At 35.6% G+C, this 15029-nt stretch overlaps 2 protein-coding genes across 5 annotated transcripts in view; one reads left to right on the top strand and one right to left on the bottom strand.

Annotated features, from left to right (window-relative positions):
- Window positions 1-1703: 1703 nt before the first annotated feature.
- Window positions 1704-15029, bottom strand: part of LOC140170957 (uncharacterized) — a 68873-nt gene continuing 55547 nt past the window's right edge. The window contains exons 2-3 of the mRNA XM_072194150.1: window positions 3379-3993; window positions 1704-3334 (exon numbers count right to left, since the gene is read on the bottom strand). Coding sequence (XP_072050251.1) covers window positions 1704-3334; window positions 3379-3598 — 1851 coding nt within the window. The 5' untranslated portion in view covers window positions 3599-3993. The remainder of the gene's footprint in view (window positions 3335-3378; window positions 3994-15029) is intronic.
- Window positions 4853-15029, top strand: part of LOC140171644 (phosphopantothenoylcysteine decarboxylase-like) — a 182197-nt gene continuing 172020 nt past the window's right edge. Inside the window, exon 1 of one of the 4 annotated variants that reach the window (XM_072194937.1) lies at window positions 4853-4917. The gene's annotated coding sequence lies outside the window, so the exon portion shown is untranslated. Of the gene's footprint in view, window positions 4918-9623; window positions 9646-15029 lie in introns of those variants that run through there. The other 3 variants (XM_072194935.1, XM_072194934.1, XM_072194936.1) reach the window with 3 other exon arrangements.

The following is a 15029-nucleotide window of genomic DNA, read 5'->3' as shown; positions in this document are numbered from 1 at the left end:
CGACGATCAAATGAAAATTTTATATTGAAGATATGGATTTTTTTTTTTTCCCAAAAGACCTAATTTTTTTTGGTGTTTTGGGGAAAAAATCCATATCTTTAGTACGAAAGGTCAAAATTTTCAATTGATCGTCGGCTTTTCATCCCACCTACATACACTTTAAGTATAAATCATCAGATTTATAAAGTTTACTTGAGTACCGTTAAATATCATAAATATCAATTTTAATCATTTGCCATACATAAAATGTGTATTACATTGCGAATATGATATGTCTGATGTGCTCTAATGTCCCACAATAAATACTGTCCAAACGTTCATACCCCACCCCTTAAGTAAACAATTTTTTATTAATTTTTAAAACTAGCTATTGATATTTAGGAAACATTTTTTTAAATTTTGACCAACTTTGAGAAAATTTGTCCAAAAATTGCTGAAAATGCTAATTTTTGCCTACAAGAATTACAAACAAGTCCGCTTTTAGCAGAGATTTCAACCATTTTTTGGCAAAGTTGGTCAAAATTCAAAAAAATATGTTATGTTGCCTGAAAAAAAGGGCTTTAGGGATTTTTTTATGGATTCATCAAGTCTTTGCCATATACTTTTATATACTAGCACTTAAGACCGAGAATTTAACGGTTTTCAGACCCAAGGGTCTCCATAATTCCAGGGTTAACATGATTAAGACCAACCTTAATTAAATTACATTTGCTTTAATACATCTTAATACACTACAATTTTGTCAATTATATTTTAACAAAAGTATAATTTCCCATCACATTAATGTCGCACAATAGGGTTTGATATAGACAAAATGTCAAAAATCTTCATTGAATAAAACTTTCTTTGCATTATATCGAATACTGCCATACCAATGTGGAAAATTTAAGAAAAGTCTTTTGACATTTTGTATAAACATGATAAAGCGCACTTATTTGTTTTTCCAACGAAAGGAATCAATACTTCGTGCAGTTTTGAGGTAACAAATGGAAGTTACCAAACTGTCTATTTTCATGATTTTATTTTAAACCGTACTCCCTTGGCAAAAGACTTAAACGAAACCTTCCACGGCGTGAGTGTGAATTTCAAATAGCCCATTTGACATTTTGTATAAAGCGCACTTATTTTTTTCTCGAACGGAATCAATACTTAGTACAGTTTTGAGGTAAATAAGAGCTTTTCATGTAAACAAGTTCTGTTTCAAAACGCCAATGTGCGTCACAATCAACCCTTTATTTTTGAAAATTTATACAGGCAGTTTAAGTGTTCGTAAATTTGTATGGTTCTGCTTGAATATATCAATTGTCCTTCGTATTCAAGTTTTTATTCAACAAAGATACCAAAATCTCCCATCACACGAAAAACGAATCTCCTTCCAATTACGAAAACGAAAACGTTTCTTTTTCACGTTTCCGCAAATGGTTTCTTGCACCACTCATTACCAACAATATAATGGGATTTGTCGGTCAACTTATGGAATTATAATAATATTGTAAGATTAAAAAACCTGCATAAAATCAGAGAAATCAGAGTTTTGTTATGCATGCAAAACGGCGAACTCATAAGATGTTTCATCTGCGTTGTAAGACGTCGCATATACAGTAATATTCCATGACTTAGTATTTTTCCGTTTGATACAAACTCGCAAAATATGCATTTTGTTCTGTATAAAATAGCAACTTAACCTAAAAAGAAATTAATATTTACACTGTAGTTTCTTCATCAAAATTGCAATTCAACATATCAAGACTCTCTGTATCCGATTCACAACTTCTGAGGCGCACTTTATCCTGTTCTTTCAGCACATATGGATGGAGATGGTGGTACGGTAAGCCGGTACTTTCATCTACATTATGTATTAATAGATAACGCTTTCGAGGTTTTCTGATGTAAAATCTTTTCTTGAAATCAAAATACACATACATCCAAAAGACGAGCAAAAAGAATGAAACGATTCCACTCCAAGATGCTATCAGAATCATTACACGGTGAGGGTCGGCATACTCGGTACAATCTAGTGAATCTATTCCCATGAAAACGCCGTCATATAAGGCCAAATTTTTCAACATATTTGGAGATTGGCAAAACATCTTCTTATCCAGAGAAGTTCCATCGGGCATGTACAGCCATGCATATTCATAAAGATTGTACTCATCCATGACCCAATTCAACTGACAGTCACATATGTACCTGTGTCCCGTCGCGTCTAAAACTTGCAGGTGTTTGAGGTCGACAAATGTGGTGAATTCTAAAGATTCAAATCTGTTGTAAGGTAAGTAGATCTCTCGAATTGATGTTCCTTCAAAAACATTAATAGGAAGGATTTGTTTAATGCGATTATTTCCTAAGTCTAATACTATCAGATGAGTGAGGTTTTGTACATTTAGGAATTCAGTCAACCTGTTGTGACTTAAATATATTTCTTGTAATGCTTGAAAATATTTGAAACCTGGAGGAGCGATGGTTTTAATACGATTGCTCTTCGCTGACAACTTTCTCAGATGGAACATGTGAACGCGAGTCAACGCTGTCAAGTCTGTAATATGATTGTTATCCAAAAAAAGCTCTTCCAATTCTCTGAGATCTTCGAAGAGTGTTGGATGTAACTCTGTCAACTTGTTCCTGCTTAATGATAAAAACCGAAGATGAATATGACGACGAAATACATCTGCTTCAATGTGTTTCAATTCATTGTCATCTAGCAGTAATGTACGCAACTCACCCATATCATCCAATATACCTGACACAAGCTCCTGTATTCTATTCCCTTTTAAGTTGAGTACTTTGAGAATTGACAAACCTCTGAAGCTGTTCACAACAATACCTTCAGCCATGTCATCAACAGCGTATTCTAAGTCTGGAATAGCAGTAGGCATGTCAGAAGCATATGGAAAGTAAACAACACCCCTGTCATCTGGAGACGACAACGACTGCACATTGGTTGATATTTGGTTGTAAGAAAGATCGAGGTATTCAAGATTACTCATATTATAAAATTGACCGACGGGAATAGCAGTTATGTTATTGTAACTAACCGACATTTCGATCAGTTTATTAAGTCGTGACGTCATGACTAATGGTAGATTCGGAATGCCATTGTTATCCAAGTGTAATCTCTCTAGACGAGTGAGGTTGCACCAAGGCACTTTGGAGAGCGTCCGTATTTGGTTGTTCGCCAGTTTTAAATCTTTCAGTATTCTTAGATGCTCAAGAGCGACTGGTACTTCTCCAAATTGGTTTCCATTGAGATTCAGCTTGAGTATCTTTTTCGGGTACAAGAAACTATTTCTTTCGATTTCATCAATAGTGTTGTTCTCCAAGGATAAATATCGGAGATTTTTCATTTCAGAAAATCCATCTTGTCTATCATCATTAGACTATTTAGATCAAATATCAACATTCTTGTATTGTTTCGTATATTAGGTAGTTGGGCTAAACCCATGCCAGTACAGTCAACTCGTGAGACAATACTATCGCACTCGCAAATATCCTTACACGTTTCAGATACCGGGAGTCGCGCCCATGCTGGTTTAAGCATGATAGCAACAGTTTGCACTATGGTTAAGACCATAGTCCTTGCCGCTCCTTCATTTATCATGATGATGCATTACATGAAAACCCACCACCACACATGTTATATACAGCTACCAGCACAGAGGATTTATACACGCAATATCAACAGATATAGCCAACAATGATTGTATGGGTTTTTAGAAGCATGTTCCTAACTTTGCAAAGCTAGAAGATCAGAAAGGACAGAGAGAGAAGATGTTTATTTAAGTTGGAAGCGAGTGAGAGTGCGAAACACAGTGCACGACATATAATGTGGATGTTTTGCGTGGGTGGATATATACCTGGCGTGCTCAGCTGCATTGTCAAAGTTCAAGTGGATGGAGCGACCAAGTTCAACAAAAACACTGTGGCTGGCTTTTGACTCTTCTTCAACTATTTTAGGCTGGTGTGATGTATTACAACTGCTTACGTCACTGAGATCTGTAATGACAGAAAAAAATGAAACGAAAAATTATTTTCAAATACTAAGGAATTCATGAGATAAGAATTACTGATCTGATATATTGTAAAATATGTACAAAATACTTTTACTGTCATATACAGTTTAATATTTAACATATTAGCGAATAACTACAAGTTCCAGTGAAATGTAAAAAAAGTTATTTCGATGTTGTTCACTTTTCCACTAAAGTTTAGTTTTTTACCATTTTGATAAGAATATAAGAAGAATGCTATGCATACAGCCAAAGTAGCCTACTAGTATTACTAAGCGAGGTAACAATCCAGATTTACACAGGACAGCGACAAGCCACTTACATACCGTATATCATGTTATGCGGTATACCGATAACGTAAGTTTCAAGACTTCCATCTTTTCCATGCACGAACAGTTTATACTTGTTTCATTTGCGTTGATATACTGTCCAAATGTGTAAGTCTGTTGTTTGGTACTAAACAGCACAAACAAAACTCTCCTTGCTACTTTATTTAAATGCAAACGTTTTGTCGGGGAAGGACATCATTGCAGAGCTCCTCCCAAAAAAATACGATATCACGCTATTGATTTTTTTCCAGAAAGCCACGCGTCAGATCAACTTTTAATATCACAAACATTATCCAATAACAATATTTTGAAGCCCCTGTTAAAAAGTAGCCACCCATGAAACGATTTACTTCAACTCCGATACTAACGTAGATTTTCCATGCTTTGGGTCGCCTTCCAAAACAAATCTGTTTATGCACAGTGTTGCCTGCGCCTGCGCAGTGTTGCCTAATTGGATATAAAACTACTTTCTATGCGGTAGGTTGCGGGAAGAGATTTCTACGATGTCACCAGTTGTTGAATCAGCCAGTCTCCCTCTTTCGTCTGAAATCTGTCGTATTATTTCGTGCACTGTGCAGTTGGTGAGTACGTGTTAACAGCCCGGTTAACAGGCAAGAAACCTAGGTTTTCCCCGTCTTTGCTACGCTATATATTTGAATAATAATAATGCCAACAGAGTAAAAATATACTAGTATATGTTCGTATACGCGCTTCAAAGGAAACACTAAGAATAACTCATTAATTCACAGCTTATTATATTCAACAATAAAAACTATTGCGCTTGTATTTAATATGTTTCTGTATCACTCGTGTAGTAACGGGTTCTATTAAATTTCGTATAACTATACGGGTTCTATAAAATTTAAAATAAAGTAAAAAAAAAAAGTAACAAGTAAACAAAATCAAAATACTGAACAAAACATAAAAACAAGTAAGCAAACAAACGAGAGGGGGAGGGGAAGATGAAGAGAGGGAGGGGACAAGGGAAACGTGAGTGGGAGAGGGAGAGAGAGGGGGAGATAGAAGGTACGGGAGGGCGAAACAGGAAGGGAGCCTGGGGAGGCAGAGAGGGCGAGGGGAGCAAGAGAGAGATGAGAGAGAGAGACTGAGGACTTAAAATGGGCTTAAATCGTCTAATCTTTCCCATCTTACTAATTTACTCATTGGCTAACTGTTGTTGTTTAGGCCTATATGTTTAGTGAATTTTGAAGCATCTCATTTTTAAAGTCAACATAAAATAATCAGTGCAAGATATCGACGTAATGCTCCACCGAATTCGATCATTTTTAGCGCCGTGCAATAATAATTATATATGCTCCGGGGTGCAAGGAAAATGTCTGATAGAAAAGAACGATTGACAAGCAAAATTGACAAGGCAACGGGAAACAAGCAGTTTTAGCGTATTCATAATTTTAGTGGCACGTTAAAGTATAATATTAAGTGGTGTTGTAAAAATGTTTAAGACAAACGTCTCTGCTCACTGTACACTCAAATGTTCGGAATATAGTGTTTGAGTCTTCAATGGAGGGGGGATTTGACAGCTAGCGGCCAGCAAACCCATGAGGAAAAGATGTTCCAACACAGAGGGAACCCTTCTGGCACGGCCAAACTATTGCAGATCATTAAAACCTTTTAATACACACATACATGACACAGGGAATGTGCTTGATACGGTGTTATCTTAACTATTAGCCTATAAACAGGTATTGGAATGCCTCGATGCCGTTTTTTAAAGGTTCCGATCCGGTTCTGTATTTGACAGAAAACTGAAAAAACACACCCAAACAATGATGCCCAATATGATGTTATTATCTGTGGGCCTTTGCCTTCACTGATCTAACATCACTGTTCTTCTCCATCTGACTCATTAGCTTAGTTGGTAGGGCATCAGTCCGGAGATCCGAAGTAGGCCTACCCATGTTCAAATCCTGGATGGTCTGTGAATTCTTTTCACTGGCTGTCATTTATGTATGCGGAGACTAGTGTTAAAAACCTAACCTCATAATTAATTTCCCACATAGTTCAACTTTATTCTCCAAAACATTTTATGTTCACAATTTAATACTGCTATAATGGAAAAAAAATCGCATAACTGACAAAACACGTGATGGGTTGACATAACTTTACACACACGGAATCGCTGAATGAGACAATGTTGTAATGGTATATCATTACAATGGTTATTGTTATGATGTGGTATACATGTTTGTTATTGTGTTTCATGACAAAATCTATTTCACTTTGAATTTCTATTTGTGGTTTGTTTTAATATAAAATAAATTCAGAGAGAAAGAGAAGGAAAAGATCAGAATTTGTTCGTGCAATTTTTTTTTTGGGTAATAAGAATTGTGGTTGTCGCTTACTTCTGTTTTAAACTTTTACGCGTGTCCCAATTGGGCGAAAATCAGGCTTTTATGAGTTTTTTTGTTCAAAATTGAGCAGTTTCAACCATTTTGGTTAATTCACAAAGTTGGTCACAATTAAAACAAAAACAGAAAAATAAAAAAATAAAAAATCATAAAACAAACGATTCCTAGATATGTAGTTTTTGATAATTAATGATAATAATAAACAAATTACTACAGAATTTATTTTGTTATGTTGTCCAAAAACATTTTTTAAAAAATTATTATTGTCTTTTTTTGGATTTGCCATTCTAAATAAGTATACTTTTATTACCTTTTCACCAACAATTTAGCAGTTAGCTATGAGGCCCAAAGGTTTTCATAATTCTAATTCCAGGTCTAAGAACAACCTTTATTCCGTTATTTAAGAGCACTTGTTTTAAAATATTAATTGAAATTTAGAAAATCAAGATATTATAGAGTGTAGCTTACCGTTTGTAAAAATCTTGGAGAATCCAGAAGATTTTCAAGAAGCAACATTGAGTAGGTTGCAAGCCAGAAAGCGTTAGATATAAGGATTCTCATTATAGTAATCATGTTATCATAATCAAATTACAAAATATTATAATTCAATTGACAGAAATTAAGAAATTTGGATGCTGTGAAGTATGCGAAACATGCAGAATGTTTAGAAAATGGTGTTATTTTGTGGGGTTTTGGTTCAAAGCTGTTAAAAGCAAAACTAAAATGCACTAAAAGCCAAAACTGGTATGAAGTTGATCAAAACGGGAAGATTCGTTGAAGCATTCAATATTTAAGAAGCCAGAAATGGTGTATTTTTGATTTATTAAAAAACATACGAATGCCATTCACAAAAGACTAATGACTTATTGGGTCGCTTATAACAGAGAAGTATAGGATTACATGCTCAAAAGGACAGTTCTCCGAGTGGTTACGGGAAATAAATAACATGCTTTTACTATAATTGAAATAAGAGCTCTACTGTGTCAGTCTTGCACTGTATTATATTGCCAGACATCGTGGGTACATATACTATCAATAAGAAGAGAGATTTGAGCTATATTGGTACGGTAAGCAAGTAATTGACGTAACAGCTTTTTGTGAAGGAGAACATAGGGTGTAGCCTATATATAACGTAAACATAAAAATGTGTGTATGTAATATTCAAAGTATAAATTAAAAATGATGCGAGGGGAAAATGAAGAAACGCTAAATTGTTTGTCCGTGCCTTGGTTTTAGTTTAGATACACTTATAATAGTGCCAGCTACTGCAAAGAAGGGAAAATACGGTATGACGTATTTTAAATTAACGATTACTAATAACTTGGAGTAAAACAAAACAAAAGCATGACATTGATTAATTAAGCAACTTAATTAATAACTACTAAAATAATACTATCGGCAATGAAGAAAATCAATAAATCAATCATGGAAAATTAAAATATAAATGATTTTCTCCACCTGAATAAGCATAGCATAATGTAAAAATGACTTCTAGTCATTGACATAGTGCAATGACTTAACATCTTGTGCTTTTTAGTAAACTAGAAAGGGAGCTTCCACCTTTTGTCGACGATATGAAACAAGGAATCCTTTGAGTGGTTTAGAGGAGTTTAGAAGTGGTAGCACGGGGTAGGCCCTATATACTGACAGATGCCTCAAATGCGGAAGGCATTCGCTGCTAAACCAGATCCTTTGCATTATATCTAAGCTATTTAAAGAATAAAATTCAATACGGTAGGCCAGCTTTCTCGGAGGCAACAGAAGCCTTTGGGTCTCTAGGTCTCATGTTTTAGTGAGTTTAAAAGGTAGTTTTCAGATTGTACATTGATAGCAGTGACAAAGACGTCAATGTTTATCAATTCATATTTTTATTCTCATATTCACAGCAAAAAACAAATTATATTGGGTTTTTTATAAAAAATATCATAAACGCAGAAACATGTTGTTGGTTTTGATCAAAAAGTTTTTAACGTTTTGTAACGCGCCCTCTATATTGCGATATTCAAACGTGTTCTGTATGTTACTGATGGGATTACTTTTTTCAAATTTTATGTACATGTACATGTAATTGATTATCTAATTATTTATTCACTTAAGAAAATACTAATAAAATAAAATAAAATAAAAGGTCGTTTTTAGATTTTAGCAGTGACAAAGTCTTAAATAATGGCAGAACAGAAGGGAAGAAAGAAAGAAAGAAAGAAAGAAAGAAAGAAAGAAAGAAAAAAGAAAGAAAGAAAGAAAGAAAAAGAAAGAAAGAAAGAAAAGAAAGAAAGAAAGGGAGGGAGGGAGGAAGGAAGGAAGGAAGAAAGGAAGGGAAGGAAGGAAGCAAGCAAGCAAGCAAGCAAGCAAGCAAGCAAGCAAGCAAGCAAGCAAGCAAGCAAGAAAGAAAGAAAGAAAGAAAGAAAGAAAGAAAGAAAGAAAGAAAGAAAGAAAGAAAGAAAGAAAGAAAGAAAGAAAGAAAGAACGAACAAAGAAAACGTTGGAGTAAACAAATAATGAAAAAAAAAGAAAAAAGAAAAGAATGAAAGAAAAAGGAAAACATTTACATGAAATGGAGGGAAAGGTGGGGGAAATGAAAATGAAAATGAGATGAGTTAAACAAAAATGAAGTAAAGTAGTATTAAATATAAAACTTTTAGGCTTTTTGTAATATAGGCCTACCATTTAGGTTTACAAAGTAGGACCTACTTTTGTAAATGTGAGGTTTATTCAAACGAAAAACAGAATACGTTGCCTTTTTCCTCCAAGATTTTCGTTTATTTTATTTTTTTCATAGTTTGGTGTATTGAATTTGACAATTCGTACTTCTTTTCAATTACTTTCAACCAATCACAAGGCCGATTTTCATCAAGTTATGCAAATGAGGTAAATTTCCTACAAGTTTTCTATAATTTTGTACTACGCGCTGTCTGTATGCAAGCGCGTCAAATTCGGAAGGTTTGTATTCTGACAGTGTACAAGAAAATCGACAGTAAAACGAATGAATTTTATCATCTTGTATGTGTTGTGTAGTGTTGAAATGACGAGTATTAAGGCGTGGTATGCACAATGCTTTTTGAGGTTAAATATATTTTGAAGTGAAGAAGTATACTGTGTTGTAAATGATTAATTGATTTACCATACTGCCATGACATGATCATCATGAGTGACTGTAACAGTTTACCATGTTTACAGTAAACGTGTCGTGGATGGTAGAGTAGTGACACGGACCATTTAATATCAATATCATTATACCATGTATGTACACCATGATGGTACACACGTACACATCATGACATAATATGCAATGGTGCATTTGCATACTGTATCTTATCATACATTTTAAATTTAGGCATGCATATTATTTATTATGTCAGACTATAGTATATAGGTAAGCTTAACATGCTCAATTCCTTCAGCAGTGTCTGTCTGCTCTTTCTGATTATTGTGTAAAAAGAACTAGGTCACGCAATGCTACGCAGCTTGACCAGTGCAGCGAATGACTCAATGAGGTGCTGATGTGATGATGACGTGATTCAAATTAGCCAATCAGAACCTCATTTCTGTGTTTACGGTTACGCCATAATTATAATATAGCGCTAGTTCACCACGTAAACTTATGGCTCAAAATTCGGACCGCTCGCCAATAAGTTTACTGCTTTCTATGTTTTGAAATTTGTTGACGTTTTAACGATCCCGATTCCGGTCGCTTATTTTAGCCGTGTCACGTCACATGCATGGCGCTGGTGGGTACCAACCAAACTTCAGAAAAAAAAAAAACCTCGATCGCCGATAACGATGTGATATGGGACTTACATAGGATTACACAGAGATATTTCTTGCCAAAATTTGACCATTTCTAGGCAAGTTGGCCCTACTTTGTCTGCGTTATATGAAAAAGGACAGTCTTAAGTAAGTATAAGTGCAACGCTTTTGATGTTTTGATGTTTTGGGAGACTGGGAGAGTTCAAAACAAAAAAAATGATGGAGCCTATTCTTGACTGTGTAATATTCCTTCACCACATTGCCGTACGGAGACAGTCTTATACGATGGACAGATAGTATCAGTTTGTGAATGAGGACATCGTATAAGTTCCTTGTACTAATATAGCGCCAAATCGGCAGACCGCTGAAGAACCTATCAGGCTAAGCTTATCTGAAATTCAGTGTCTGGCATGCATGGCAATTAAAATATCAAGCATAAAGCTGAATTTATACTCCATCGCTGAGCGGTGAGCGATTGGTATTTGATCAATAAGGTAGCGCGTTTTTCCCAACGCAACAAAAATGCCTTACCTCTTTGGCTAAAAACCAATCGCTAATGCTCAGCGATGTAGTATAAATTCAGCTTAATATCCAAATGTGATATATATATGTGGAGTCTCAGTATGTGTTCATCATCAAAATTTGCCAATTATGCTGTTGCTGATTTTTGGCACACAGCAGCGCTGTAGTTAACACAATCTTGAAAAAGGAATTTGGTTTTTATTTTAGCACTGTTTAGTATATTGTTATACTATACTATAGTACATGCAGATAACACTACTTAAGGCCTATCGCATGACTATAATTATGTAATTTAATTACAGACTAGAGTAAAACGATGCGTGTATGATCCCAGAGCTGCTAGCTGGAATTGTGCAAGCTGGGGTTACAATGGTTATGAGACATGATATTCATAAACACACTGTACATTAACATTCATGATGTTTCACACAAAACTTAATGAATTGTTAATAGACTTGTACTATGTGAAGCTAGGCTAGCTTACATAATTGATGTTTAACTGGGTGTTTTACAGTTTAATCCAGCAAGTACTAGGAAAGACAGAATCCATCTAATGTGCCATACAAGTGCCATTTAGGTTATAGTATTTGGTAGCCATGAGACAGTCTACTTTTATTTGGAGAAATTTTAATTGTTATTAATTTATGCAATTGTGGGTGTGAATGTGATGTAAAATTGCCCACAAATGTAAACACTTTTATGAAACTACATACATACACTTGGATTAAGTTTTGAAAATAATAGACGTGCTACAAATCGCACTTCTGGAAATGTTAAGGTGAGCTGTTAGGTGTGCTATTAAATTACACTCAATATAAGAAGTTTAGGAATTGAGGTGTGCTATAAATCGCACCCGGCAAGGCAATTTAAGGTGTGTGATCGCACTTGCACGCCTTAAAACTCAATCCCTGCCAATTGGGAATGTTCGTCGAACTGAGGACTGACCGGTTCCGCACATGCGCAGTACCGATATGCACTACAATGGGATGCAAACAAGCTAAAAATTATGTATCCATGGTGATATAAAATTCAGTCCCTGGTTCATCATTGTCATCATCAGTATCATCTTCAATCTTCATCATCAGTATCATCATTCAGAGTATTAATTCAGTACCGTAGGCCTACTATCATTCTCTTCAATCAGTTTTGAATCAGATGGGGGAAAAAGACAAGTTAAACTGCTGACTTCTTTTAACTTCAATTAAATTAAAATATCTACCAGCCTTGATATTGTGTCACATTCACACATACATACCCTTATACAATTGACCTGTTTGTTTACATGGTAAAGTATGTTTAGTGGAATAATTTGATTTATAAAATAACAAGCAGACAAGGCTTATATTAACCAGACACCCAGGCTGTTTTACCCCATGGTTACCCAGTTTTGGCTCCTGGTGTATCCAACACTACAAACTATAGGACCAGGAGCTCATTTTAGCTCCTTGGTCCAGGCATACTTAATATAAGGCCTGCAAGCAGACATTTTGTTACATTAGTTACATGTGTTAGTCAGCGCAGCCTGAGTGGTTATGAATATAATCTACATGATATTATGATTTGGGCTCTTGCATGGAGGGAAGTCTTCTGGATATGGGGCCGTAAAGGAAAAATATGCTGAATGAATGCTGAATGTAGCATTCAAGTACCCTATGCTACTTGTCCAAAAGCCAGAAATTTTGTAGGGTTTACGCATCTGTTACTGAGCCTTAAGAATTCCAGGATACTAAATTATAGTATTATTTGGAAGTGAATGAATTCCTGTCTGTGTAGCCAATAAGGGCGTGTTCACATTAGGATTGTTGACACGGGACCCGGGTCGAACTGTTCACACTGAAACTGTTCACACTAGCACAATGAATCAGGGAAAAACCCGACCCGCATCGATCAAGATTGGCAAATCGGTATATTTTCAAAGCTGATGGCATCAATTGTTTTGATTTGCAATTCGTTATGTTCGTGTGAATGCACCTGATTGGTTAGCGCGTTCTGTGTAAATAAAGCATCAAATTAATCTAGTTGTTTTTGCTGTTCGTTCTAATAGCCGCCAATGTGGCAATGCCCCTATAATTAAGTGCCCACCCATCTTATTTTGAAGTAATAAACCAAAAATAATCAACCATGTACCCAAAACTATTCATAAAGCTAACATACTGAATTCAATATGACTGAAAATGGCCAAAATCATCCTACATAACCCGGGTCGAAACAGCATCCCAGGGTAGAAATTTTCGACCTGGGTTAGTTTTTTTAGCCTTTTTTTCTGTTCACACACACTACACTTTCGATCCGGGTCAACCCAGGTTCAACCCGGGACGTGGATTAAACTAGCTATAGTGTGAACACGCCCAAAGGTATAACCAAAGAGTACCGATTCCACCATGTTTGCCGGTCACTGATGGATTATTTCACTATACATCCGGCAAACTTTATTTGCATGCCTTCTGCGTGTAACACGTTGTGCAAAAAAGTGTGTAAATGCAGCATGCACAAACTAGAGATGCTCAAGCTTAAAAATGTCAATTATCAATCCACTTCAAACATTAGCTGATAAATCCATTTGAATTCTACACTCCCTATGTGTAAGATTAAGATTATGCCTTCTATAGAGGGTGTATGGATTTCAACTGGAATGACCCACTGTCAGTCTCCAACAAAGATTGCTTAACTCATCATTTATCAACCGCATTGAGTTTATTGCCCAATTCTGAACCCTCAAATACAACACGCATCTGCCCAAACTACTATGTTGTAAGCTTTAAAAGCAAGACAAACAAAAACACACCTACATCAACTTGTTGGCTATTTTTCCAGCCAATCTCATCCCACAAGTGTAGACAGAACAGGTGAAATATCATCATTGGTTGAATACAAGAAGGTCATAAGTGATTTATAGTAACAAAGCACTTATGACCTTCTTGCACTCAGCCATTGATGTGGAAAATGCCAGACTGAAGGTGACAATGCAATTACCTCTGTTGCAGAGTGACTACTAGTGGGAGAGTACCTGAGGCACTGATTGCAAGTTGGTGGGTGTTACCATGGTTAGTAGTGGCATAGTTATGAGTTTGTGGAGATAAAGGACATGTACTGCTCCGTATATGCTTCCCACGTCTCTTCTCAAATAATTCCACTTTGGTATAATTGCAATCATGCAGTAATGGTCTGCATCAAATCCTCTATACTATTTTTGGATGTCTACAAGGTCTAGTTAGAGTTCTTGATATGCAAGGCTGTGAAAATCGGGCACTAACTGCACAGAGGGAAAACAACATATTAATAATGTATTGTGCTATGTCGACTCATGCTGTATACGATTGCATAGGTTACAATACAGAAATCAGGTTGACAGGCTTGATATAATCTTCATGCATGAAATGTATTATATAATTCTATACATAGTTGCCATCAGAGGGTGTCACCTGGAGTTATTTTTCATTAGAAAACAAGCCGGGACATGAAAACCTGTTTGTGACCTAAGTTTGCAAAAACCTTTTAAGAAAGCATATATTTAAAGGCCTATTCAGCGATTTGCTCATCCGGAAAATCATCAAAATTCATTTTTTTGCACCTTTGTTAATTAATAGAATATGTAATATGTGACACGATCAAGGGGAATGAGTCGGATGTCGCTAATATTGATTTTGAGATATTGACGAAGAAAGTATTAAAATCCTTTCGTTTTATATTGTTTTTAGTGATTGATAAATTGACATAACTTTGCAAAGAAAAGTTGTATCAACATGGGGTTTTCAGTTTCTGAAAGCTATAAATGTCCTTTTTAGAAACATGTGTAAAACTCATTTTCGAGGGTCAACATGTGACTCATTCCCCTTGATCATGTCACATATTAATATAGCCTGCTAGTGGTTAAGCTGAAAGAACTGTATTAAAGACAAAATTGGGACATTTTACCTGAAATTGTAATATCTCTACTTTAAATGCTGGGAAACTAACAGACTCGCTTTGTGTGGCGATCCCCCCACAGCAACATTTCATGGTGGAGTCTGGCCTAATCGCTAACAAAAGAGAGATGGGCACTCCATCCTGTAAAA

The sequence above is a fragment of the Amphiura filiformis genome, chromosome 15 (genome assembly GCF_039555335.1).
Source record: "Amphiura filiformis chromosome 15, Afil_fr2py, whole genome shotgun sequence".
NCBI lineage: Eukaryota > Metazoa > Echinodermata > Ophiuroidea > Amphilepidida > Amphiuridae > Amphiura > Amphiura filiformis.
The sequence above is the reverse complement of the archived record's forward strand: the minus strand, read 5'-3'. Positions and strand labels throughout refer to the sequence as shown.